Source organism: Chamaea fasciata, unplaced genomic scaffold (assembly GCF_029207755.1).
Source record: "Chamaea fasciata isolate MVZ Bird 193981 ecotype frontalis unplaced genomic scaffold, bChaFas1.0.hap1 SCAF_8, whole genome shotgun sequence".
Classification (NCBI taxonomy): Eukaryota; Metazoa; Chordata; class Aves; order Passeriformes; family Sylviidae; genus Chamaea; species Chamaea fasciata.
Window position 1 is genome coordinate 38,518,545 of NW_027094093.1, and position 24,895 is coordinate 38,543,439.

The 24,895-nt window shown below is 51.4% G+C and overlaps 1 protein-coding gene across 1 annotated transcript in view; it reads left to right on the forward strand.

Moving 5' to 3' along the window:
- The first annotated feature begins 4,709 nt into the window (after positions 1 to 4,709).
- GPD2 (glycerol-3-phosphate dehydrogenase 2) overlaps positions 4,710 to 24,895 on the forward strand; it is a 49,927-nt gene continuing 29,741 nt past the window's right edge. Inside the window, exons 1-6 of the mRNA XM_066190494.1 lie at positions 4,710 to 4,798; positions 15,379 to 15,486; positions 20,203 to 20,371; positions 21,814 to 21,938; positions 23,416 to 23,513; positions 24,416 to 24,579. Coding sequence (XP_066046591.1) covers positions 15,385 to 15,486; positions 20,203 to 20,371; positions 21,814 to 21,938; positions 23,416 to 23,513; positions 24,416 to 24,579 — 658 coding nt within the window. The 5' untranslated portion in view covers positions 4,710 to 4,798; positions 15,379 to 15,384. The remainder of the gene's footprint in view (positions 4,799 to 15,378; positions 15,487 to 20,202; positions 20,372 to 21,813; positions 21,939 to 23,415; positions 23,514 to 24,415; positions 24,580 to 24,895) is intronic.

Below are 24,895 nucleotides of genomic sequence, written 5' to 3' on the forward strand. Positions count from 1 at the left end.
CACCAGGAGCTGCAGTGAGCAGGCAAGGAGGAATGGCTTCACACTGACAGAGGGGAAATTTAGGTTGGATATGTATAAGAAATCCTTCCCTGTGAGGATAGGGAGGCCCTGGCACAGGTTTCCCAGAGAAGCTGTGGCTGCCCCAGGATCCCTGGCAGCGTCCGAGGCCAGACTGGATGGGGCTTGGAGCAGCCTGGGACAGTGGAAGCTGTCCCTGCTTCTGGCTGAGGCTTGACAGAGCAGGGCCCAGGAGCTCCAGGTGTTTCTGTGACTGCTGTGCCCCTCTGAGGAGGATGCTGCAGCTCAGGGCCACCCGCAGCCTCCCTCCCCAAGTTCAGCTGCTGCACTGTGATAGGAACAAGGTCGGGTTGATAGGCAGTGGTAAATCAGCTCAACTCAAGCTTAAAAGTGCAGGTGTGGCTTACCTGGGGTATGTCATTCCTTCCCTCCTGCCTGCTGGCATGGACACGTGCTCCCAAGCCACGTGGAGGGACTGGCACCCCCTATAAAATGGGTGTTGCATTGATATAAAATGGGTGATGCCTTGTCCTGGCACAGGAAAATGGGGAGCGTGATGGCACAGCTGTCCCTGATCCACCTCCTCATGTGGAGCTGTATTAAACCACATATGTCCTAAAGGAGCAGCTGAGGGAGCTGGGAAGGGGCTCAGCCTGGAGAAAAGGAGGCTCAGGGGGGATCTTGTGCCTCTTCAGGGACAGGAGGAGAGGACACAGCCTCAGGTTGTGCCAGGGGAGGTTCAGGTTGAAAATCAGGTTGAATATTTTCAGGAATTCAGGAAGAATTTCTTCACAGAAGAGTGGTCAGGCATTGGAAGTGACTGCCCAGGGAGGTTTGGAGTGCCCATCCCTGGAAGTGTCCAGGGAATTCCTGGAGGTGGCACTCAGTGCTCTGGGCTGGGGACAAGGTGGGGATTGGGCACAGCTTGGATTAGATGGTCTTGGATGCTTTTTTCAGCCTCAGTGATCCTGTGATTCTGTAAATGCAGATCTTAGAAATAAATGATTAAATCAGAGCACCACGGAAGACAGCAAACCCGTGTGTAAGAACCAGCTGGTGTTTCACTAACACACACACACAACACTTTGTTTCGCCAGGCAAGTCCGGTCAAGACTTCCAAGGCACTGAAGAAACAAGAGGCCTTTCAAAATGGCTTCTCCAAGCCTCTCCACAACGGCTTCCCAAGCATGTTCCTGTCTGTTCCTCCAGAGAGCAGAGAAGCTGCTCCATCCCCGGCGAGTTCTGCGCTGAGTGGAGCACACGCACATCAACTCGATTTTAACAGGTCACGGAATAAGCCGGGCATTTAAAAATATCCACCTACCCAAAAGGACAAATGAACCCGTACCGTGGAGCCTTCAGCAAAGATGGCTGGAACAAAACAAACAAAACAATCGTGGAAATCTTTTAGGGGAGACTTATAATGTAGAACAAGTTGTCAGTGCGGGTTAAAGTTTTAAGGGCTAGCAATTTTGACAGCGTCCCTCTGAGCACAGCGAGCGCGCGGGGACGAGCAGGACAGCAAAAGGTCACTTGGTCACACAGATCTGCTGCCTCTCTGAAGTTTAGCTCAAGACCCACCAGGCACGTCCCAATTAATTATTTAAATCTGCAGGGAGAAATATTTCAGCCGATGGGAAAGGCACAATGTGAGATCCCAGGGAGGGTTCAGGATGGCTGGAGCGGTCAGGATGGTGCTGAGGGAAGGTGGGGTGAGAGATCCCTACCCTGGCTTTGGACACAGAGAGGAGCCACTCACCTCCAGGAATGCTGATTGCTCCAGATACCAGGAACTATCCCTCTCAGGGATTTTCCAATAGCCTTTCTTTGTCAATGGAACAGTTCTGGATCACGAAAGGTCACTGAAACCAAATTGACAATGATATATGTGGTTATTTAAAAATAACTTTTCCCAGCACAATTATTGATGATGTTGCTGGCAACCTGTAAGTTCCTTATAAATGCATGGACACCCTGAAACTGTTCATCCCAGATCCTCTCTAAAGGTCTCAAAAGAAAGGCACCAGGCAGGCAGTGCCAGGGAAACAAACAGGAGAGCCAAATCCTGGATTTATTTGTTATGGGATACGAGGCTGGCAATTTTGAAGTCACTGTATATGTCTCTGAACAGGTTTTCTAAGCTTTTCCTAATCAATTCAATGGAAACAAAAACAAAAACAACTGGATAAACAGCAGACACGTACAGTCACCAGGGCTGGTTTTCCTCTGTCATTGTCTGAGAGAAAAAAAGAATACAGCCCAAATTCTGAAGAGCCTTTTGCCTTGCTTTTGCTGAATACAGTCTCTCACTCCAGCACATGTAGAGAAAGTAAATTTAATAGGTTTTTGTTGGTTTTGCTGGGGTTTTTTTTTTTCCACAACAAAGCTCCTTAAACATTTAAGGAGAAAATAACTGCTCTTGACAAGTCCAAGCGGTCTTGCTTTCTGAAAGATTCTGTCCTCCTTTTCTTTACCAACAGAATTCATGTTGTCCATCAGACCTAGCTGGGCTGTTTGGCCCAGAAAAACACGGATGCTCCACGTCCCTTCCTTCCATTCCCTGCCGTGCTGCCATTGCAGGGAGAGGCCAATTAATGATGGGGTTTGTTCTGCTACAAACAACGTGACCTCGTGACCTTCGTCCTTCAAACCTGCAATTTCGGCATTTGTTTCTGCGGTGTGGGACCTCGGTGGGACAGCAAACAATCCGAGATAATTAGGATGATAACACACCACAAGAGGAGAACGAGCCACTTTCTCTCCCTCAGACACAGGAGCAGGGCGGATGGATTTCCCTGCTGCAGTGTAGGGGAAATACCTGAACACCATCCTGGTCCAGAAGTAAACTGAGATGGGAAGGCACAGGGTTGGACTCGGAGCGATACCCGACACCCACAGCCCGAGATGGGAACGATTTAAACTCCTAATCACAGCCACGACTACGTACTCGTGTTTCACAACGGGAGGACCTACCGTGGGTCCCGCTGGAAAAACTCCAGCGGAGAAATTCTGCATCTGTCTCTGCCCCTTTGTCTCAGCTCTGCCGGGATTGTCACCACCCTTGCTCCTCACAAAGACATCTCCCTGAAGACAGATCAGGAGAAAACATATTTGTGAGCGTATGAACAGATTTTCCTCTCGTGATACATAACTTTGGCACGCAGTCAGGAAACGAGGATGATCTTTTTTCCCCATCATCCCTCGCTAATGAAGAGAAACTGCCTCTGGGGTTGAGGACAAAAGGTGAACTCTCCACTCTCCCTGCACACAATTTACACCTGCTGAGCACATGGTTTCAGGCATATGAAATTCCTGTCTTGGCAGGTGTCCCGGGGACCGAGCCACACACACGCACGGAGCTTTTGGAGGTAATAATTTCATCCAGGCATTAAATAAATAACAGACTGGAGAGGGATGGATTTTGCAATCCTTTCAGGCATCTCTTTTTTTTTTTTTTTTTTTCACTTAGCCTTGTAAAACTCTTTCACTCTTCACACTGATGAAGCCCAATTTTAAACAATCAGTAACGAAGATAAGAAGACCGTAGCAGTTGAAGAGAAGCCCGAAGTAGGGGAGAGGACAGCCCATCCCTGTTTATCAGCAGGTGCACTGTGAAGGTGAGGAGAACCTCTCCTGGAAAGTGAGATTGCTTGGAAATGTGATCCTCGGGAAGTTTTCACTTTCCCTTTATGAAGAGAGCAGTAGGACACCCTCATTTTCTACCCCCTCCAAGCTTTTGCAGGTCGGGAAAAGCTTTTGAGACACAGCAGTGCTGGGATGCAGGAAATGTTCACTTGGGAACCGGCTGTAGATACATTTTGCACTCATGAACTGCCCTGTGTCAACCAAAATTTGGCACACATCATTACGGACAGTGCACCTACATCTGGGTAGACAACCCCTTTGAGGGGTGGGAGGACAGGGAATTCTCCTGGCTCCAACAAATACTTGTTAGAGATGGATGAAACAACATCATCTAGATGTTAGAACACGTACATGGGGGTAGGCATTCACATCCACAACTTGTGTGTGTTGGAACATGCTGAAATTATTCGCCACAAACTGCATTTAAATCCCCCTTTTTTTTTCATATCCCAATTCTTCCCTTCTCACGTGCTCCAAAAAGCACACGCCCTATAACCATATCCTTATAAAACAACGAATCGTTTTCTGCTCTTCTTCCTTTTATTTTCACTTCTTTCTCTTCAGTTGACAGCTTCTAAGCCGGAGTATTTACCAAGTCCAGCTGGCACTCAGCTCGTAGCCCCTTTTGAGAGCACTGATGTTTCTGGGATAAACACTGCTCCCATCGCCAGTGACTGAATATCACCGACTTCGCACAATCACGAAATCCAATCCTTGCAGTTGTTAATGACACCCAGACAGCCGAGGACCGCGACGGGCGGGCGGCGGAGCCGGGCCCCACGCGTGGGCCGGAGGCCTCCGGTACCGCCTCCGCTACGGCCACCGGCGCAGGCCCGCGGAGGGGCGGCCGCGGGCGGCGACCCCCATCAGGCGAGGCCGGGGACGCGGAGGCCGCAGCGGGCCCCTCCCCGCGGGCCCAGGCCGCAGCGGCGGCGCTCCGCGGCCTTCGGCGGGGCAGGGCGGCCCCGGGCGGGGAGCAGGGCGGGGAGGCGCCGGCCGCGTTCGAGGCGGAGCTCGGGGGAGCCCGGCTGGCTGCTGCAGGCGGAGGGCGGGCGGGGAGAGAGCCGCCCTGCGCTCTTTTCCCCGCGGCGGCCGGCACAGCCCGCAGAGGGACGCGGGCTCGGCGGCTCCCGCGGTAAGTGCCGCGGGCATTCTGCCGGGGCGGGATGGAGGGAGCGGGGCCGGCGCGGGCACGCGGGCGTGTTTTGTTCGAGACGTTTACGGGGAACGAGTCCTGCTGCCTCTCCTCCCCATCTCAGCCCGCTGCCCAGCGAGGCTGCCCCAGCCCTGGGAGCGCCCCAGGCCGGGCTGCGCGGGGCTCGGGGCGGCCGGCACCGCGGCCGCCGCCCCTGCCCGTGGCCCGGCCGGCAGCGGAGCGTCTGCGGGTCCTCTTCCCACCGCAAGCACGCTGGGATTTTATCGGTCCCCGCGTAAGGCTCAGGAACAGCACGGGTAGATGGGATACTGGGAAGAAATCCTTCCTTCCCTGTGAGGATGGGCAGGCCCTGGGATGCATTTCCCAGGTTTGCTGCGCCGCCCCTGGATCCCTGGACCCCTGGATCCCTGGATCCCCGGATCCCTGGCAGTGTCCCGGGGCAGGTTGGGCACTGGGGCTTGGAGCAGCCGGGGACAGTGGGAGGTGTCCCTGCCATGGAGTGAGATGGGCTTTGAGGTCTCTTCCAACCTAAACCGTTCCAGGATTCTGTGATCTTCACTATCAAGTGCTCTCAGCTTTCCCCCCCCCCTCCCCCTCCCCCCATTTTATTTAAGCTTTTGGATGAGAAAAAAAAAGAAAGAAAGAAAAGAAAAAAAGGAGAGTGTGGGAGTTTTCCAGAAGTGGTGCAGAGCCCCTGGCAGCTGTCCCGTCTGCAGGTCATCCCTGTGATCCCTGAGAACGTCCCACAACGAGAGGTCCAGCCCCAGTGTTTCCCTGTCCAGGACAGCTGCTGAGTGCCTCTAGGTATCTGTATATAATAAATAAGGAGGCTGCAGAGCTCGTTAACTATATTTTTTTTTCTTGGATGGAGCTGATAGAAATAATATCTCCCATTATCAAAAAAACCTCCCCTGAATTCTTGGTGAAAAATAGCGCAGCTGTAGTTACACTGAACTTTGTAAAATGAAAGTAAGTTATTCCTTCCACTGAACGTCCTCCTGGGACCACTGCTCTGTGTCCTGAGCTCCTCAGAGTTCTCACCTCTATTAAGTAAATGTTTGTAAGCCTGATTCTACAGGAGAAGATACAAATGTTTGTGTGGAGAGCTTGGCTTCAAAACCAGCCAGATTTACTCCCTGCTTGACTTCCTCTGGTGTTGCTGTGAACAGGTAGGACAGGTCTGCAGCTCCTTGCACCTGCTGCTGGGAAGCAGGGGCTCTCCTCCCCTCCAAAGGAGCTGCATTTTCTCCTTTTCCCTGCTCCTTTCCACCCTTTTCCTTTCCTCACCTATTCGTGGTTACAGTTCTTCAGGAATTTTCAACGATGAGCAGTGACTCAGTAGCCAGTAAAGACTTGGTCTGATATTTCAGGATCTTTCTATGTTAATATGTAAAGCAAAGTCCAGCATTGCCCCTTCAGCAGCAATAACCAGAATATTATTCGTTTGAAGGTTAGGCAATTAGCAGTTTACTTAGTCTGAAGTTGGATGGAAGTTTTGAGTAGGCACAAGTGTGCATAAAAAAAAAAGATTCACACCCCTTGTAAATTGTAGCATTACTTTGGTTGTGTCTATATGGATTTACACTTTGTTTTTTGCTTCATTATGTGTGTGCACAGGAGCACAGTGATAATAACAGCTTTGTGAGCTAGACCTTGCTGCATTATATGGTATTTTCTCTAGAGATCCATTTCTACCTGCTGACTGTCCCCCACAGGAATTAGGAGGTTGGCAGGATGTGGTGAGTGCAGAGGCCATCCATGCAGAGGACTTTTCCAAAGGACAGCTCCTACAGGTTCCTTGCTGCTGCCTGCTTTGTCTCCACACAAGTCTCTGCAGGCTTTAGCAAATATTCCATAGAAATGTACTTTTTCTGCCATCAGTTTTCAGTCGTGCCTTTCACCTTCCACTTGCAGTCGATGGTTTCAAAACAGGGCTTGGCATTTCCAAGCAGCTGGCTCAGTTGGGCAATATCTTCCTTGTGCTGGTGCTTGTTTGTGTGCTGCCAAGGGGGACCTGGGGAGTTACTTTGCCTTTTTATGGGCTGTGTACCCTCAGTCTCAGCTCTGCCAGCCTGGCTGTACAGATTAACCGAGCCGCTGGATGGTCTTGGCCTCGTGGCTGCAGCTGGAACGTGCCTTTCTCCAGGGATTAGCTGTGTCATCATGGGTGTGCTCCTGCAGTGGATGTGAGCATGAGGGTGATCCCTGACCCTGCCACCACCTGTGACCCACTGGGTGTGCTCGGGAGAGTGGGACACCAGGGCCAGGGTGGAACACGGGGCCAGGCTGGGCTCTGCTCCAGGGAACAGGGACAGGAGGAGAGGGAGCGGCCTCAGGCTGGGCCAGGGGAGCCTCAGGGTGGACAGCAGCAGGAATTTCCCCATGGAAAGGGTGCTCAGGCCTTGGAAGTGCCCAGGGAGGTTTGGAGTGCCCATCCCTGGAGGTGTCCCAGGAGTTCCTGGAGGTGGCACTCAGAGCTCTGGGCTGGGGACAAGGTTGGCACGGGCACAGCTGGGACTCCATGGTCTGGTAGGGCTTTTCCAACCTCAGTGTTTCTGGGGATTCGGTGAAATAAAAATTAAAGGGTGGGAAAAGAGAGCTGAAGCGAGTGGGACAGAAGTGGAAGCTCACCCTTTAAGGAAGGATTCCTGCCCTGCCACTGCTCCGTGGGTGTTTGTGGCTCAGTCAGGAGCCACCTGGGGTAAACACTGCAGAGCACAGGGACCACGGAGCTGTTTGCAGCAGCAGCTGTTGGGCTCTACAGCTCCACTAATTAGCCCTTGGTAATGTAGATGCAGCCTGTTTCTTCCAAAAAGCTCCACTTTAGGAAACAGCTTTTATTACGTAACGAACAGGCGGTTTGTAATCAGACCTCTTCCACAACATCACAGTATTGATTTTGGAAACTTTCCATATCCCTAAATGGCTTTTCTCTGAGCCAGGTTCCTGAGTGAGCGTGTAGCTCTGTCTCCAGGGGTTTCCTGGTGAACTCAGCCCAAATCACAAGCAGATCCTGCGGATGGAGTCCAAAGTCTCGGCCTGGGTTGGTTTTATTTGCTTTGCAAAGCTTCTCAAGTGACGCATTGATTCTGATTTCAGGGTGATCCTGAACGCAGGCCCCTCCTCCAGGATTAGTTTTGCATGTGCTATCAGGTCTCAATCTGTATCCCAGAAAAAAAACTAGGCTACTTCCTTGCCACACCTAAGTATTCACCTAATTTGTCGCTGTTTTTTGAGCCGGTTCCTGTTTGTGTGTGCAGATATATGTCCAGTCTTGTAAAAAGCAAAACACCTTGTTTTCTGATCCCTGCTCCTTGCTTCCTTGGCTAGGGAGTGGAAGGAAAAGCATGGATAAAGTGCCAGCATTGGGATCAAGCTGAACTGGCAGACTGTCTACTCAAATATCCGCATTAAAAATGAGGGGAATGAAGAATATCAAAGAAAAAGGGAAGCAGCTATAAATTAAGTGTATCTGACAAGAGCGTTTCATTCTAGTGACAGTAATTGGCCTATAGTCATTGTATGGTGTGTGTGGTTGATGGCTGATTTAACCCCCGCCAACAGAGAAAGCAAGAGTGACTATCTGAAAAGTTTAAGTTAAAACAACATTGGCACAAGAACACAAACGGATGGAAATCATCCTGCACACATTAGTCAGTGATCAGGCTGGAGACCAGGCTTCCCACTCCTTCCAGCAGGGAATTGAAATACTCTCATCTAGAACTTGGTAAATAAGTTGTGAGGTTTGTATGCCAGGAAAGCTCAAAACACCTATTGACATTGGTGGGGTTTTTCTACTCCTGTTAGTCCTCAGATACAGTTCTTGGACTGCATCACTGCGGCCATCCCTGTCTGCACTGTTGCCTCATTCCCAAACTCGCTGCTGTCTCTGGCAAGACCATTGCTGTTGAAATTCCAAGAGGGATTTACACACTGGACTTTTCCCCCTCATCATCTGTAAGCGGGAGGGTCAGGAAGCAGAAGAATAAGAAGTGGTTAGGCTAAAATGCAGACACTCGAAAGAGGAGCCAAAAAGTTTGTTCCTTGTGGGACGGAGTTCACAGCAGTTGTTCTGTCATCCAGAGCAGGGTGGGAATATCTTGGTGCCTGAGTACAGAAGGCAGATGAAGTAGTTGGAGGCAGTAGGACCAAGAGGAGGAATGAGGATAGGATACCTATTTTCTGCTTTGTTTCTCCTTTATTTTTGTGCCCGACAAGTGCTACAACCGCTTTTGGGCATGGGAGCCGAGCTGGTTGCCTGTACTGGAGCATGGGAAGGATTTTCCCCATGCGGTAAAGTGCTGCTTGGCTTCCACTTACCGGCACAAGGGTGGCCTGGGGGGATTGGGAGTTTAAATTCTGTGTGCGGGACCTCACGCATCTGTGGGGTGACCCTGTGAGCTGTCTGGATATCGCAGGTTACGTTGCTGTGCTTGTTTGCAGAGGTGGTCACGGATAATGACTTTAATTGCCGTGCCCTGAGTTGTGTTTGGGGAACCCAGAGTGAGCATGGGGGGCTCCAGGAGAGGCTCTGGAGGGTGGATGTGTCCGCGCTGTGCCAGCCGTGTTGGGACCCTCTGGAGCCCTGCCTTGGGGCGTGCTGTTCCTCGCCGGATCTGCCTCGCAGGGGAAGCATCTCCAGCTCGGGTTGGTTTAAGCTTTATTCAGTTCCCTTCCGGCTATTTCAGCGATGCTGGCCTGACATCCCGTGTAACACGAACCACTCCCGGCTTCTCAAAGCACACCGGAGACAGCCTGCTAGATGACCTGGTTAAGAGGGTGCTAATTGGGCTGTTTTCTGGTTACATCCCCTTTTTCCTGTTAGTTGGCGACTTCCTGCAGTGACACACCCTGAAACTGCCGGTAGCAGACCGGTACAGCTTTGAAGGCTGAAAGGACCCGCGGTCCGAACTGAGCCGTGGCCTCGCTGCTGCTGTCACCCTGGCCACCTGATGAATAGTCCTGCGAGAGGCAGGAGAGCTGGGTCAGAGGGAGCTGAGGGCACGACTGCGGCTCTTTGGAGCGGCAGGAGCAGTGCGGGGCTGAGCTCGGCCCGCAGGGACATCAGTCTGCGCCTGTCCTCGTCCCAAACTTACCTGAGGAGCTTTGGGAAGGAAGGAATTAAGACAATCCTCCTGCGCCGACGGCGAGTTATGCAAACCGTAGTGGAGATGATTATAAGTTTTCTATTTTTAAGCCTCGCACAGAGTGACTCACTTTATTAGATGTGTTCGTTTGCAATGGAATGTGAAGCACCCGGATTCCATGGCAATGGCCCCGCGAGGCTCAGGGATGTACAACGTAACAGATTGGGTTTTTCTCCTCCCGAATCGCGGGGTCTGCGTCTCGGAGCCGTGTCTGATGGCAGCGCGGGGCGGCTCACGCTGCTGCGGCGAGCTCTGCAGCCTCCATCCGTCTGTCCCTGCACTCCTGCTGGAATCCTCATCCTGCTTCGCCCTCTAACTCATGGCTCTGGGGCTCAGCTCCCCACCATTCCCCTTCCTTCATTCCTTTCATTCTTTCCCCCAGCTTGGGCCATGCGTTGCTCAGATCCAGCCCCGTGTCGTTGTAATTAGAAAGTACCTGAGTAGAGAAACGCCGGCGATTGGGGCGCTTCCCTTTCGGCCTCCTGCTGCCTCGGGTGGGAGTGGGTTGCACAACCCCAGTAACATCCCACCAACGCTCTGGCAGCTGGCTGGGTCGGGCATTACGGGAAATAAGGCAGGCAGGTGACTGCCAGGAGCTGTGCCAGCCTGGTGAGGGCTGTGGGTGGCACGGGTTTGTCATGTGGGACACGCTGGTCAGAGGCATCTGCTGAGGACAGGTGTTGAAATCCCTTCTTTAAAAGCCAGGGTGGAAGTGGTGCCTTGTAGGTTTTTGGGTTTGAAGCATGGCGTTGAAAGCGAAGACACCCTGTGTCCAGCACCTCTGTAGTGCCTTTCTTCCTAGAAGATTCCAAAGAGCTCTGCAGAAATAAACCAAAACCGACGTGTTGGACGCGGTGTAAGGAGTGCATTCATTGCTGAAGTGGAGCCCTCACCTGTGACACAGCAGGTGCAGGGTCTGATACCTGGGGAGGGTCACCTGGGGACCTCCCTGAGGTGGGGAGCTGGTCACCAGCCTGGCTCTGCAGTGGGCCACTCCTCTGGAAGTGACTACCGAGTGTTGCTGTAGTGCGAGTGAGTGTGACTGAGCTGCTGGTTCAGGAATGCACCAAGGAGTTCCCGCTGCGGCTGGGGTTTGTGTTAACCACTGGAAAATGAAAGCAGGAACTTGTGCTGATAAATCCTTTGTGTAGTTTCGATTTTGTGTGGACTGCTCTCCCCGCCCCGTTGTGTCCTTTCAAGTTGAAAGCCTATTTCTTCTTATCACGGATCCTTTAGTAGCAGTTTGAGCTGATGTCCCTCTGAATCTTCACCAGTGCTCAGCTGTTGCTGGGAAGTGTTCCCTGGGGTTACTGAACTCCTTGGACAGATGACTCCATGCAATAGCTGCTCCTCATGACATGCTCCTGGCTCTTCCCACGCCAGTCAAGGGCTCCTGCTCCTGCCACAGCTTGTTCTGGAGCCTGTCAGGGACCTCAGCCCACCCTCCAGGTGAGGCCGTGGGTCCAAAGGTGCCATTTATGGCTTCTCTTGAAATCAAGGGTAAGGCTTGACGTGCAGATTTACTGTGTCAGATGGCACTGACAGCACTAAAACACTCTGAGCCGCTTTTAAAGGGGATTCAGAATATTTGTGTGATGGAAAGATGACATCTTTCTGACCGTAGTGCTTCTCATGCTGGTTGCTATTATAATTTTCATTAAAATAAAATCCCACTTCTGCCACAAGCTATTGATCTCAGTTTGGAAGAGAGGCAGGTTTCAGTACCTGCTGACAGAAGGGGAAGGGTTTGTAAGCGTGGGCTCTCCCCTCGTGCAGGCTTGGTGGGAACCACATGGGCTGCATTCCTTCCCCTTTCGTCTGCTCTCGGGTCTGTCCTGCCCTGAGCTGGCTCAGCCTCCCACGGCCGTCCGGGGCAGAGCTGGGGGACAAACCCAGGAGTGTCTGTGTTGTGTTTTATCTTCTTCTTTTGCCAGGGTGGGGATTAAATGCACGACGTGGTATTTCTTGTTCGGATTCAGACGTTTAGTAATTCTTATCTATATTACAGTCTCACAAACCATGAGTTCTACAGCATTTCTAGCTGAACCAACTAAAAATGGCCCCCATCTCTCTCTCTACGAGGCCTTTTAAGGACAAACTGTCCAATTAAGAAGTGACACCTAAATTATTCTTACTTTTAACCCAATAACCAACCACCCCTGGCCTGCAATGTGGAATGTTTTAACCAATTACAAAATCCCACCCAGACCCATGAGGAAGAAGGTGAAAAAGAAAGACTCAGCCTCTGCCCTAAAACCTCCATCTTGCTTTATATATATATATATGACTATATTCCAAAACCTTAAAGTCTGAGTTTTGCACCCTGTGATATCACAGACTTCTAATCAAACTCCACACCCACACTCCCAGTGCTATCATTTAATTTTGGAGCCTTTTCCACAGCCTCAGGTCAATGCAGTGTTTGCTTGGGGGTCAGTGCCTGTGAACACGGGAAGTCTGGAATTCTCCGTGCCCAGGGTTCTGTGATATCCGTCCAGAGCCTCTCATTTCTCCGTGGCTTTGTGGCAGTGTTGGGCTTGTGCTGCTTTCCCGAGGAGCCCTTGTGTCCCTTTTCCTGCCGGCAGGGCCGTTCCTTTCTCGGGAAGAGCCGGAGATGTGCCTGCACAGCCCTGCCCACCTGCAGTGCCCTGAGCTCACCCAGCCTCCTCCAAACACATCCGCTCCCAGCTCTCGTTTCCCGGGATGCAAGTGAGCTGTTCCAGGTGTAAAAGCACCGTCTGGTTGGAATGCCTGTCTGGCTTTGTGCTAGAGTGGCTTATGCTAAGCCCTATTTTCCCTTCTCTCCTGAATGAGCTCCTCTTAGGGATGGTGAGCAAGATTGATGTGGCAATTTGAGCAGCCGGTCTCCTGGGAGAGTTCTTTTCTCGGGAGAATTGCCTGTAATCGGCTCTCAGCTCCGAGGAGAGCTAATGCAGCAGCCCGGGGGCCAGGCAAGGAGCCCTGGGGCAGAAATCTCCCGCGCAGGGACATCGAGTCTCTTTCTGGGCGTTAGAGATGCTACCTCCATGATCAAAGTGGGAAAGCTGTGCCCTGTGGCACGTCTAATGTCACTTCAACAGCTGTATCTGCCCTGAGACCGGGGTCAGGTGACAAGCTGGTGTAGGTGACAATCACTGAGCCTCTTACTCAGTGGTTTGTGCACCTTGGGCTCGAATTCCGTGGAGAGGAATGGTGTAACTCTGGCAGGTGTGTCCCTGGTGTCCAAAATGAAGTCTCAGGAGAGGTCCAAGCCAGGGGACAAGGAGCAGGGCTGAGTGTTGTCTGTGCTTGCAGGAGCCCTGGTTCTGAGCAGGGCTTGTGCTTCAGCCCTCACCTGTGAGCTCACACAGCATGGAAGGGGCACGCTTCCCTTTGTCTTCCCGCGGGCCAGCATCTCTGCAGACGTGTGAGACAGCTCCTTGGAAGATGCTAATTCCTTCCTTTTCAACCTCCTGGGTTGTTGTGTTCCAGTACAGGCGCTTGGAGGGTTCCAGGCTCTCAGAGCGACTCCTTTGCTGCTGCGTGAGGGGTGTGCAACGACTCCGGCAGTGCCAGCAGGCTTCCCTGGGGAGCAGAGCTGTCCTTGCTGCCTCCTGGGAGCCTTGGGCAGAGGTGTGTGTGCCTCGGTGCTGGGTGGTGTGTGCAGCACTGCTGTCACCATCAGTGTGGCCTGGCTGCACACAGGACAGGAGCCTCGCTGAACTCTCTGAGCTCCTTCAGTGTGGCATGTTCCAGCTGCTCCTCCAGTTCCTCTGCTCTCCTGGATTCCACCTTGTGGTGGTACAGCTTTGTGACTGTCCATGGTCTTCCTCTCTGCTTTCACAGAGGCCAGACCTCCAGTAACTTCCCTCCCAGGAGCTTCCTTTGCTGGGGTTTGTCTGTCACCCTTCCCTTTCCCTGCTCCCTGTCACAGCACAAGGGAAAGATGAAGCTGATCTTTTTCTGTGACCACAGTAAGAAGTGAATGGAAAATGCAACACAAGAAAGGCAGTCACGGTGGGAGTCTCCAAGAGCATAAATGCCCCTCTGTGGAAACACTTGTGGGAAGCTGCAAGTCTTGGCCTTCTGCACGTGATCCCTTACACGGTTTGTACACCAACAGCCCTGCATCGATGCCTGCACCAGAAATTGGGGGGGAATTTCCCCCACGCTGAGCGTGCTGCAGGCAAAGTGCTCAGGGAATGAGGTCAAGGTGTGCATTGGGAGAGACTTCAAAACTCATTCCGTGGGCAGGAACACCTCCCACTGTCCCAGGCTGCTCCAGCCCCAGTGTCCAGCCTGGCCTGGGGCACTGCCAGGGATCCAGGGGCAGCCACCGCTGCTCTGGGCACCTGTGCCAGGGCCTGCCCACCCTGCCAGGGGGGAATTCCTTCCTTTGAGGCATTGCAGCCTCACGTGCAGGTACAGGAGCAGTGAGGTGCCCTGGTTGTGTGTTTGTGTCCTGACAAGCGTCAGGGGAGGCTGCCAGGGCCGTTCTGCCCGGCCTGGCACGGGGAGCTGGCTCCCTGCTCCAGCCCAGGGAGCGGGCTGGTGCTCCAGCGTTGGCACAGGGCTGCACACCTTGTCTGCCTCTGCTTTGGGCTTTGTTGGTGCTCAGTCAGCTGTCTGGGGACTGCGGGGGGTGTGTGGCCTGGCCGGGGGTGTCCCCGTGTGCGGGGTGCTGGCGGGATCCCCGCACGGGATGGATGTTATCCCTACACGGGCCGGGACAGTCGGAGCGGGCTGTGCCTGCTTAAGATTCAGGTCAGTCCCGTGCAAATTTGTCATTCAGGATCCGAACACTGGGTCTATTAAGGATCTGCCTGACCCACATAGGGCTGGTTTGAAACCCTGTGGAGCTGGGTGGTGAAGTGCCACCCTGCTTTGGAGCGGGCAGTGCTGTCCCTGTCTGCGCTGCTGCTTCTCGCTGAGGGCCTGCTCCTGCTGCACCGCCACCACCCCGGGGTAGGACAGGCTGGGCTGCTGGGCAATTCCTGCCTGGAAGGCGCAGGACTTGGATGGGACGGGCAGGGAGCTGAAGGAGATGTTGTGGAGCTGATCAGATCTGCTGTGGTGTTGGGATAAGGGTTTGGTGGCCTGTGGGTGGGGGCAGGCTGTTCCCACCATCCTGGGATTGGCAGTAGCTGTCACACACTCAGGGACACTGTGGGGTGTGTGTATATCCACTCTGATCTAAACACTCTTTCATCCTTTAGCTTTCTCAGCAAACACCAGAGCACTCCGGCTTGCCTCTGTCTAGACTTTGTTTAGAAGTTATTAATATTGCAGGGAAAATCTCTAATTAAGACGTTGCCACCCTAAATTTCAGCTTGTCACAACATTGTCATTAGTTTCTTCAAATGGTCTATTCCATGTGTACCAGATCCTGACGTGGTAAAACTGCCAATTCATTTTTATCTTCTTTTCTTCCAGTAAAAGATGGCATTTCAGAAGGCAGTGAAAGGAACTGCTCTCATTGGAGGAGGTGCCATAGCAACAGTTTTTGGCCTCTCTCAATTTTCTCAGTATAGAAACAAACACGTAAGTATTAATTATGATTTTTGATAAAATGGGAAACTTAAAACCTGTCGGAGCATATGTCAGGCTTGTACAAATAGTTTTAAAAAATGACCTATGGGTGCCACTGGGGGCTTTACTTAGTTGCAGGAGGAGTGGAGAGACCTGGCTGAGGTAAAAGCCCTGTCAGGACAGTGTTTTCAAGCTTGGAAGCTGCAAGTGAAACCACCAACGCTCCCTCTGAGCATCCCAGCTCCAGCACAGTGCTGGTGCCAGCTCCTGCTGGGTTCCTGGGGACAGGGTCTGTGCCGGGGCAGTCCTGGGCAGGCTCCTGTTGCCTGTGGCCCCTGCAGGGCTGTGCTCCAGGTGAGGGTGGCGTGGTCGGTCAGTCCCCAGCAGGGAAGGGTGATGGGGGAGCCCTGGCACAGTAAAGCAGCAGCAGAGAAGGGGGTGCAGCACATCCCCACGTCAGTCTGTGTGCTGGATCCTGCTGTTGGAGGGAACAGGTCTCCCTGGGGTATCTGCTCCTCCCAGCAGGGTGGCGGTGGCTGTGCCCTTGAGCTCCCTTCGCAGTCATTGCACCAAGTTCTTGTTTGGGTTGGGAAATCCCTTCAGGACTCCAAGTCCAACCATTCCCCCAGCGCTGCCGAGGCCCCTGTGACCCGTGTCCCCAAGTGCCACATCCACAACTGTCTTTAAATCCCTTTTCTGGCTGTTTCTGTGGGGAGAAGGAGGAGCAGCTGGGAATGAGATGAGTCATTTCTGGGGAGCCAAGCTGGGAAGTGGATAAGGCAGGATTCTTATGGCTTCAGATACTGTTGCAGAAAATAAACCCCAGCATTTCAAGTGAGCTCCCCATCGAGCTGCCTGCCTTGCTCCAAGCTGGTAGTGCTCTCTCCAGAGTCTTTATCCCAGGGTTTTACAGCCTGGCTTCATTATACTGCAGCTTTTAGGACTGTTAAATAAGAGGAGTTGGAAGGCAGAAATCACCTGGAAATCTCACTTGTTGCATGTTGTCTGCAGTATTCCAAAATTTAGGGAATTCTTCTTTTTCTGGGGATGGGTGACCACTATGAACTTCCAGACACAGATTAAACCCCAGGGTTTTGCAGAGCATGATCAGGGTGTCAAAGTGACAGAACCACTCGTGCTTTTATCCCAAATAATTCTTCTGTGCTGACACTTGGGGTCACATTCGTGCTACTGAAGTTGAATCATTGAATCCCAGAACAGTGTGGATTGGAAGGAGCCTTAAAGCTGGTGTCATTCCACCCCTGCCCCATCTCTGGAGTGTCCCAGGCCAGGCTGGACGGGGCTTGGAGCAGCCTGGGACAGTGGCAGGTGTCCCTGCCCATGGCAGGATGAGCTTTAGGTCCCTTCCAACCCAAACCATTCTGGAATTCTGCGATTTGTTCTCAGACACTCAGACACCTGCGTGGCCCAGGTGGCACAGTGAATTTCACCAGCACTGATGGGCACAGAGTATTGGAAGTACCAGATCCTCCTGCTTCCTGCCTGAAGTGCTGCATTCTGGTTTTCTGGGCCTTTATTCACTGCATCAACCTAAGCAGGCTGGTGCCAGGTGTGAGATGGGGTGTTCTTGGCTATGCCAGGTTGAACTGGAGACCACTGGTGGCTTTTCCTTCCCCTCTCCCCTCATGATCACTAAAGGCAAAGGCAGTGCTTTGGTTTGGAGTTGTAAGATTCTGCTGTCCTTTCCCAGTCCTGCTCTTCCTGGTGCGTGAGTGCATTGTTGGTCAGTAGAAATTGCTCAGCAAGGTGAATCCGGTAGTGTGATAATATGATAATGCATCAGGGTCTGCTTTGGGGAGTTTTAATTACTGTATTTTTTTGTTGTTGTTTAAATGAGTAAGGATGATGAATTTGACTCTGCAAACCTACCTGGAGATTTACAGTAGCAAATTAACGAGAGCATTGGCTTATGGATTACTAGATCACTTTATAACTTGATGATTAAATTCAAACTGCCAAACTAAATTCCTCTCACTAAGAGCGTAATCAAAACCATTCAGGGAACTCTTGCCTGAGAAATTGTAGATATAAACAGCAATTGCTTATTTCAGTAAACACACTTGTTCACTGCCAAACTAATCACGTTACTGCAGATGGAATCCCTGCGTGCAGCTTTTCTTCACTCCCCCATTTAATTGACAGCAAGATGCATCATATCTATATCAATTCCTGGTACTAATCACTCTGCTTATATTCCAGGGCTAATCTCCACACTCTGCCTATACCAGGGGCTGGATGCTGGGGACTCTGCTCTGGGCTCTGCTAGGAGCCATTTGTTGTAAATAACGGGTTTCAAAACAAACCAAAACATGGAGACAAACCCACCTGATGCCAGTATTTCTTGAACTCCCAATCTGTCCTTTCTGGCGTTCTGTTGTTTGCCTGAAGCTAAGTAGTACGCTTGGAAATTTCCCTGGAAATGTAGTGCAGGGAAAATTTGGAGGTGAGGATTTTCCTTCTCTAGAGCTCGTGGAAGTTGAGCACATGTCACTGAGCTTGATCAGCCAAAACACAGGCAAGATAAGGTGTTTTTAGTGTTGTCACTGCTGTCTGGGAGTGGCAGCGTGGCCTTTAAGGTCCCTCCCAACCCAAACCGTTCTGGGACTCTATTTTATCTTTTTATTATACTTTGGGGATATAAAAGTTTTACAGCAGTGCTGGAGCCGAGAGGGGCCAGTGAGAGAGCAGGGCAAGGGGCAGGAGGACGTGGGAATGGACACAGTTCCAGGGCCAGGAGAATAAGGTGGAAGCTGAATTTCTTTGAAGCGCCCAAGCCTTGTCCCTCCTCCGGTGATCTTTGCCAGCAGCCCACGTTGAAGTGTCAACAGCGAGCTCATCAGGATTCACCTGTGAGCCTGCCGGCTCCCTGTGTGCCTGCGGAGCTGAGGGCTGTGTTTGAGGGCTGTGAGCACCAGGTGATGAGCAGAGCTTTGCTGTGGGGTGTGCAGCCGGGGCTGAGGGGACAGAGCTGATCCCACAGGGATCAGTCACCACGCTTGGGAAAACTGTGGGCATGCCAGGATTCTAAATCTTAATTTTTCTTTCTTGTCCCCAGTCCCTCTGCAGCTCTCCTGGAGCCCCTTCAGGCCCTGCCGGGGGCTCAGAGCTCTCCCTGGAGCCTTCCCTTCTCCAGGGGAACATTCCCAGCTCTCCTGGAGCCTTCCCTTCTCCAGGGGAACATTCCCAGCTCTCCCGGAGCCTTCCCTTCTCCGGGGGAACATTCCCAGCTCTCCCTGGAGCCTTCCCTTCTCCAGGGGAACATTCCCAGCTCTCCCAGCCTGGCTCGAGAGGGGCTCCAGCCCTGCAGCAGCTCCGTGGCTCCCCTGGACTCGTTAGATCCTCAGTATGAAGTGAAGGACTCTGTCTCTGGCCCGACTTTCCCCATGGATTGAATTGTTCTACACGTGCAGTGACAGTGGTTGCTGGTGTCCGAAGTGATTTTCATGAGCTGCTTGTGTTATAGTCAGCACCATCCCTGATTGCAGGATGAACCTGGTCATTCATTATCTTTGGAATATGCACTTCCTTGAGTCATGGCTACTCGTTACTGGATTTTATTTTCAGCTCTGTGGTGGAGAGAGGGACACAGATCTAATGCATTTAAATCATGATACTACTGAGGAATGAGCAAATAATTCTGAACAAAAATATTTAGGCTGCATGCACCATATAATCTGAACTGAGGCTTTTTGTGCTTGGCTGGAAAGGAGTTTCTGTGGTTTGTCACTTGAATTTTTATTAGTCTGCTCTTTCCTGTCTGGGAGATCTGGACAGAAGCTATTCTGCATAGTAAAGTCTGCCATTTGGCCTGGAGACTGGGCCTAAATTAGGTCTTAAATGAGGGTTAAGCAGGTTTTTCTGGTGTTTAAAGTGTTTATAATTTTCAAGTAAGTCTGGAAATGTTTAGAATTCAGCTTTAGTTGATGTTAACAGCAGAGAGCCTTCAGTGACTGCTCAAACCCTGCATGGTCCCTGGTAGGTGGCTGAGCATCAGCCCTTCTCTCCACAGTCACTGCACAGGCAGCAGCATTGGCTCCGGGAATATCAGCCCAAAGAGATTCCCAGGGCCATGCCAGGAAAATGTGAACCTGTCTGGAAACTGCCACATTGTTAAGCTTTGTCACTTTAAAGTCCTATTTTAAGGTGCTGTAGGACCTAAACTGCGTTGCTGAGAAGTTTCTCAAAGCGGGGGTGAAATGAGAGTTTCTTTGGTGTTTCAGGGCACTACGTTTGACAATCACATCACTCCTGAACCTCACCAGACTTGAGCTCGGATTAATGCCACTGTGTGAGATGTAAAATGTTCACTCAGCTCTGCAGCCTTTGCCGTGGTGAATTTTTTGGTGGAGAATCAGGAGCCCAACCGTGTGTCTGTTTATTAAAATGCTGCCTTTGTAATTAAAATCCTAACAGCGTGCTGTAACATTTGAGCGTTCCTCGAAGGAATTGCTACAGGCAGTAACACTTGAGTACAGTGTCACGTTGAGGTGGGCAAGGTGAAGCCAAGGCGTGGTAGCACTTCATGGGTTTAGTACTGTTTGCTCCTCAATGTTTAATATGAATTATTGTTAAAATGGAGGAGGTGGCTGGGAATAAGTGAGTTTACCTTTCTGGTTCTGGAAAAGGCTGTGTTGTGCGCGGTGTCTGTCCCCCGTAGGTGTGTGTACCTAAAGCCGGGGCCTCATGGGCTGTGTTCCCTCTTTGCAGGGTGCCTTGGTGCAGGTTGAGGCTGAAGAAGGTGCCCCAGTGAGGAGGGAGCATCTCCCCACGAGAGAGCAGCAGCTTGCAGCCCTGCAGAGCAGCGGGGAGTTCGATGTCCTCATCATCGGCGGCGGCGCCACGGGCTGTGGCTGTGCCCTGGATGCAGCCACCAGAGGTAAAGGCCTGAGCTTCACGTGCCGGCTCCTTCTTGGGGTTCCTGGCCTGGAAAAGACTTCTCAGATTGGCTCTTCTAAAGTACTCACAGGTAGAGGGTTGGTTCTCCTGGTTAGGAAACCTCTCAGGAGGCCAAAGGGCCCCGAAGGAGGTCACGCAGCAGGTCCGTGCCCCTTTGCCCCACCTTTGGGGAACTGGGCAGGGCAGAGAGCCCTGAAGCTCTCAGGCTCTTTAACCTGGACATGAACCTCAGAAACAGAGGCTAAACCTGACCCCAGGAGAGCCTTTCAGTTTGGGCTGGAAAACACCTGTGCAGAAGGTGTGGTGATATGACACGGATACAGCAGTAGGGTCTGACCATGGGGAGATAAGCCCAAACTCCAGCCTGGTGGTTATATTTAATAACACAGGACAAAGATCTCTTCTGCCTCTGCTGTGCTTTGGCAGGGAATGCAGCCGTAAAGCCGACAGAAATCATTACAGTTAATCTCTGTTTATCCTTTTCTTGGATATACTGGTTATATCAGTAGGTTTCTGAGGTGTGAAATATTCACAGGCATTTGGTTAATGAGTTGTGTCTCGTTGCTGTTCATTCATGGAACTTGCTCTTTTATCGTGTTTGCTTCGCTTAACAACAAATTTTGCTTTTCGTGTGCTTGATAAATCTTCACCAAATTATTTCTGATTGTGTCCATTAATCTTCAGTCACATTCGACAAAAATAAATTGCTCTGATCTTTCTAAGTTAGCAGTAATAATTAGATTTTTTTAAGGACAGAAAAGTTTGGGGAGACCAGCAGATGTTAAAATCCCTGCGTTGGCACTGCTGAGCCCCTCGAGTGCTGTGTCCACTTCTGGGTCCCTCGTGACTAAAGGACATTGAGGGGCTGGAGCGTGGTTGGACTCAGTAATCCTGGAGGTCTTGCCAGCCCTAGGGATTCAGTGATTAAGGCTGATCCGACTATTTCCTGTGTATGTCAGAATTCCAGGTGTGCCCCACGCCCTCCCCTGGTTTTGGGCACCTCTGCAAACTCCGGGTAAGCAGAGCTGCCAGTTTCCCTCTCTGGACTGCCACTTCAATCGTTAGTGAAGAGGTTTGGAGCTGTCTGCTGCAAAGGGTTAAAAGTGTCCATGGAGCCCCTCTGTTCCTGCCATGCATCCAAGCTCTCATTTCCTTGGGGAGCGTGGCCCCTGTAATGCCTTTCCATTGTGAAATATCCAGCTTTTAATGTGCTGCTGTTTAAGTTCTGCTCTGACTTTTCCCTCAGGAAGAAGGCTAAAATTTTTCATTACAATATAGACAGCGCACTACACTTTGAATACAAATTTATCCATGTACAGAGTAATTTTTCTTGTGATTGTCTCTACCCTAGAGAAGTGTCTTTAATGAATTACATACAAATTGTGTAATTTAAGAAGTTAATTTGGTTTTCTGGTAACACAGGACTAAAAACAGCCCTTCTGGAGAGAGATGATTTCTCATCGGGGACCAGCAGCAGGAGCACTAAATTGATCCACGGTGGAGTGAGGTACCTCCAGAAGGCCATCATGAATTTGGATTTCGAGCAGGTAATTTTTTGTGCTGGTTGTTCACTGACTTCACTGTCCCAGTCAGAGCTGAGTCTCCTTTTGAGCTTTTCAGTGCTGGATTCCAGTGTTGAATTCCACAGCCGCTGTGCATGGGAAGTGTCTTCTCTGGGGGAGGTTTCCAGTGCTTCGATGGGCAGTGTCATTGCCATGCCTGGTAGGCTGGGGGTTTTGGGAAAGGCAGGCAGAGACAGGGCTGATAGCAGAATAAAAATAAAATAAAAAATATATAATCTAATTAATATATAATTAATATGTAATACATTATATATTATATATAATACAATAAAATGAGACAGGTAATGTCATGAACTGGGGGGAATGAGTGGCTGTCCTGTTCTGGAATGGGGAAAGAAAAGGTGGTGAATGAGTGATTTATTTTGGAATGGGGGAAAAATGTTGTAAATGAGCGACTTATTTTGGAATAAGGGGAAAAAAAGATGGTAAATGAGTGATTTATTTTGGCATGGGGGAAGAAAATGTGGTAAATGAGTGATAGTGTATAAATGCTTTTGTGCATTCTTGTGTGGGTGGAAGCCTGATATTCCTGTTTTGAGGAATCCTATTGTCTTCCCATGGGAACCTCTCAAAGTGTGTGTTAGTGGTTGTAATGCTGCTGCAGGAGCGGTGATTTTTCAGGGGGAAATACCCAAACCCTGCAGTTACCCACCTATAGAAACACACCTTTTCTGCCAAAGAACAGCTGCACGTTGATGCACATTGATTGGTTTGGAGAGGAACCCTTCTGCCTTTGCAGCTGGAGTTTGCCTGGGATTGAGCTGTGGGAATTGGCATGGGGCTGTGCCGTGGGACGGGTCCTTCCCCTCCTGAAGTGCCTCCTGCCCCTCGTTAGGGCAACGTGGCTCCTTCAGCTTTTTGTTCAAGTGAAAAATTACTCAGTTGTGCTCCCAGGACACCAAGATGAAACTACTGAAGCTTTATTTTGTTGGGGATCCTTTCCCTGAACCTTGGGGTTTCTCAGCAGATGGCAGCGTGCTTTTGGAAGCCCAGTAACAATGGTGTGAGGGGTTGATACCTGGATTAAGCCTGGTGTCGAGTGTTTGCCCTGGTGCCAAGGGTGGGTGTGTGGCACTGACTGTGTTTGGCTGTACAGGATGGTGAGGGAGGCTCTGGAGGAGGGTGAGGGCTCTGGCACTGACCATGGCTGGTGTTTTGCAGTACAGGATGGTGAGGGAGGCTCTGGAGGAGGCTGGGGGCTCTGGCACTGACCATGGCTGGTGTTTGGCAGTACAGGATGGTGAGGGAGGCTCTGGAGGAGGCTGTGTGCTCTCCCACTGACCATGGCTGGTGTTTGGCAGTACAGGATGGTGAGGGAGGCTCTGGAGGAGGCTGTGTGCTCTCCCACTGACCATGGCTGGTGTTTTGCAGTACAGGATGGTGAGGGAGGCTCTGGAGAAGGGTGGGGGCTCTGGCACTGACCATGGCTGGTGTTTTGCAGTACAGGATGGTGAAGGAGGCTCTGGAGGAGCGTGCACACCTGCTGCAGAGTGCGCCCCACCTCTCGGCCCCGCTGCCCATCATGCTCCCCATCTACAAGTAAGCTCTGCTGTGCCTTCTCTCCTTTACCTTGGCTCCTCACAAGCAAACCCTGGCCTGGGGGAGATTCCTCGAAGCTATCCCAGGGGAAATTGTTGGGCTGCAGAAATACAAAATTCTCCTGTGCCCCAGCCAGCAATCCCTGCCCTGGGGGCACATCCTGGGATGCAGCTCTTCAGTGCCTTTCCAGCACCCCGACAGGGACAGCTGGAAAGAGCCCTCATTCCCAGGATGTGTTTGCTGTTCTCTCAGTGCACCCTTGTCCTCAGCACACGCCCTCCCCTTGCTCCCAGCAAGGTGCTCTTCAGCCCATATGAGCACAGGGCAGTTGGGTATGGACAGAACAGGCTCCTCCTCCTCTGAGGAAGACATCCAGTGCTTTGGGTTAGATTTTCAGTCTGTAAGAGCAATTGTTCACTGGAATTACAGGCTACCTAGAGCAGAGAGGTTTTGATGAAGGAATTTAATTCTATTAGGACCATTCCTCTTTTCATTATTCCTGTCTTAGTGAGAGGGGCTTGTAAGAACTGGAGCTTGTGTAGGTCGATGGTTGCCTGCATTTATTGTGGCCCTGTTTGTGCAGGAGGCCTTGGACTGTGCCTGGGGGAATCCTCCCAGCTTGCACACACAGCTCCAGCATCTCACACGGAGGCTCTGTGATTTAGGCCCTGATTTTAGAGCAAATAAACCCTTGAATGTGCTCAGTTGCAAACAGTGGCAAACAACACCTAAGTCTGGAGTATTTACCCTGCCTTGTTACCATGAGCTGGTATTGCTGGACAAGGCAGGGCTGCTGTAAGAGCTCGCCGTGTTCTGTACTGCAATAACAGCGGGTGCACGCACTTCTAAATGCTTCATTTGTGGGGTTTTTTTTTGACTTCACAGTGGTTTTTCCCCCTCAGGTGGTGGCAGCTGCCGTACTACTGGGTTGGGATCAAGCTGTATGACCTGGTGGCGGGCAGCCAGTGCCTGAAGAGCAGCTACGTGCTGACCAAGGCCCGGGCCCTGGAGCTGTTCCCCATGCTGCGCCGGGACAAGCTGGTCGGAGCCATTGTCTACTATGATGGTGCGTGGCCTCTCTGCCTCTCCCGTGCTCAGGGGGGTTGGGTTGGGGGTTAAAACACCACTGTGAGCCTGCAGATTGTGCTCTGGGTCTCTACAGCTTGAAGGATTCAGCTTGCCTGTCAACTGTTAATTTGGGAGATAAGTTACGTTTTCACGACAGCAACTTCCCGGATGTGGGAGCAAACGCAATGGTTTTCCTTGGCTCGTGGGTGTAGAGCAGTGTGAAAGTGTTCTGGTGGAGATGTGGTTTCTGACCTTTTGGCAGCAGAAAGGTCTTCACACAAGGCGGATGATGAAGGGAATTCTTTTCCCTTTGT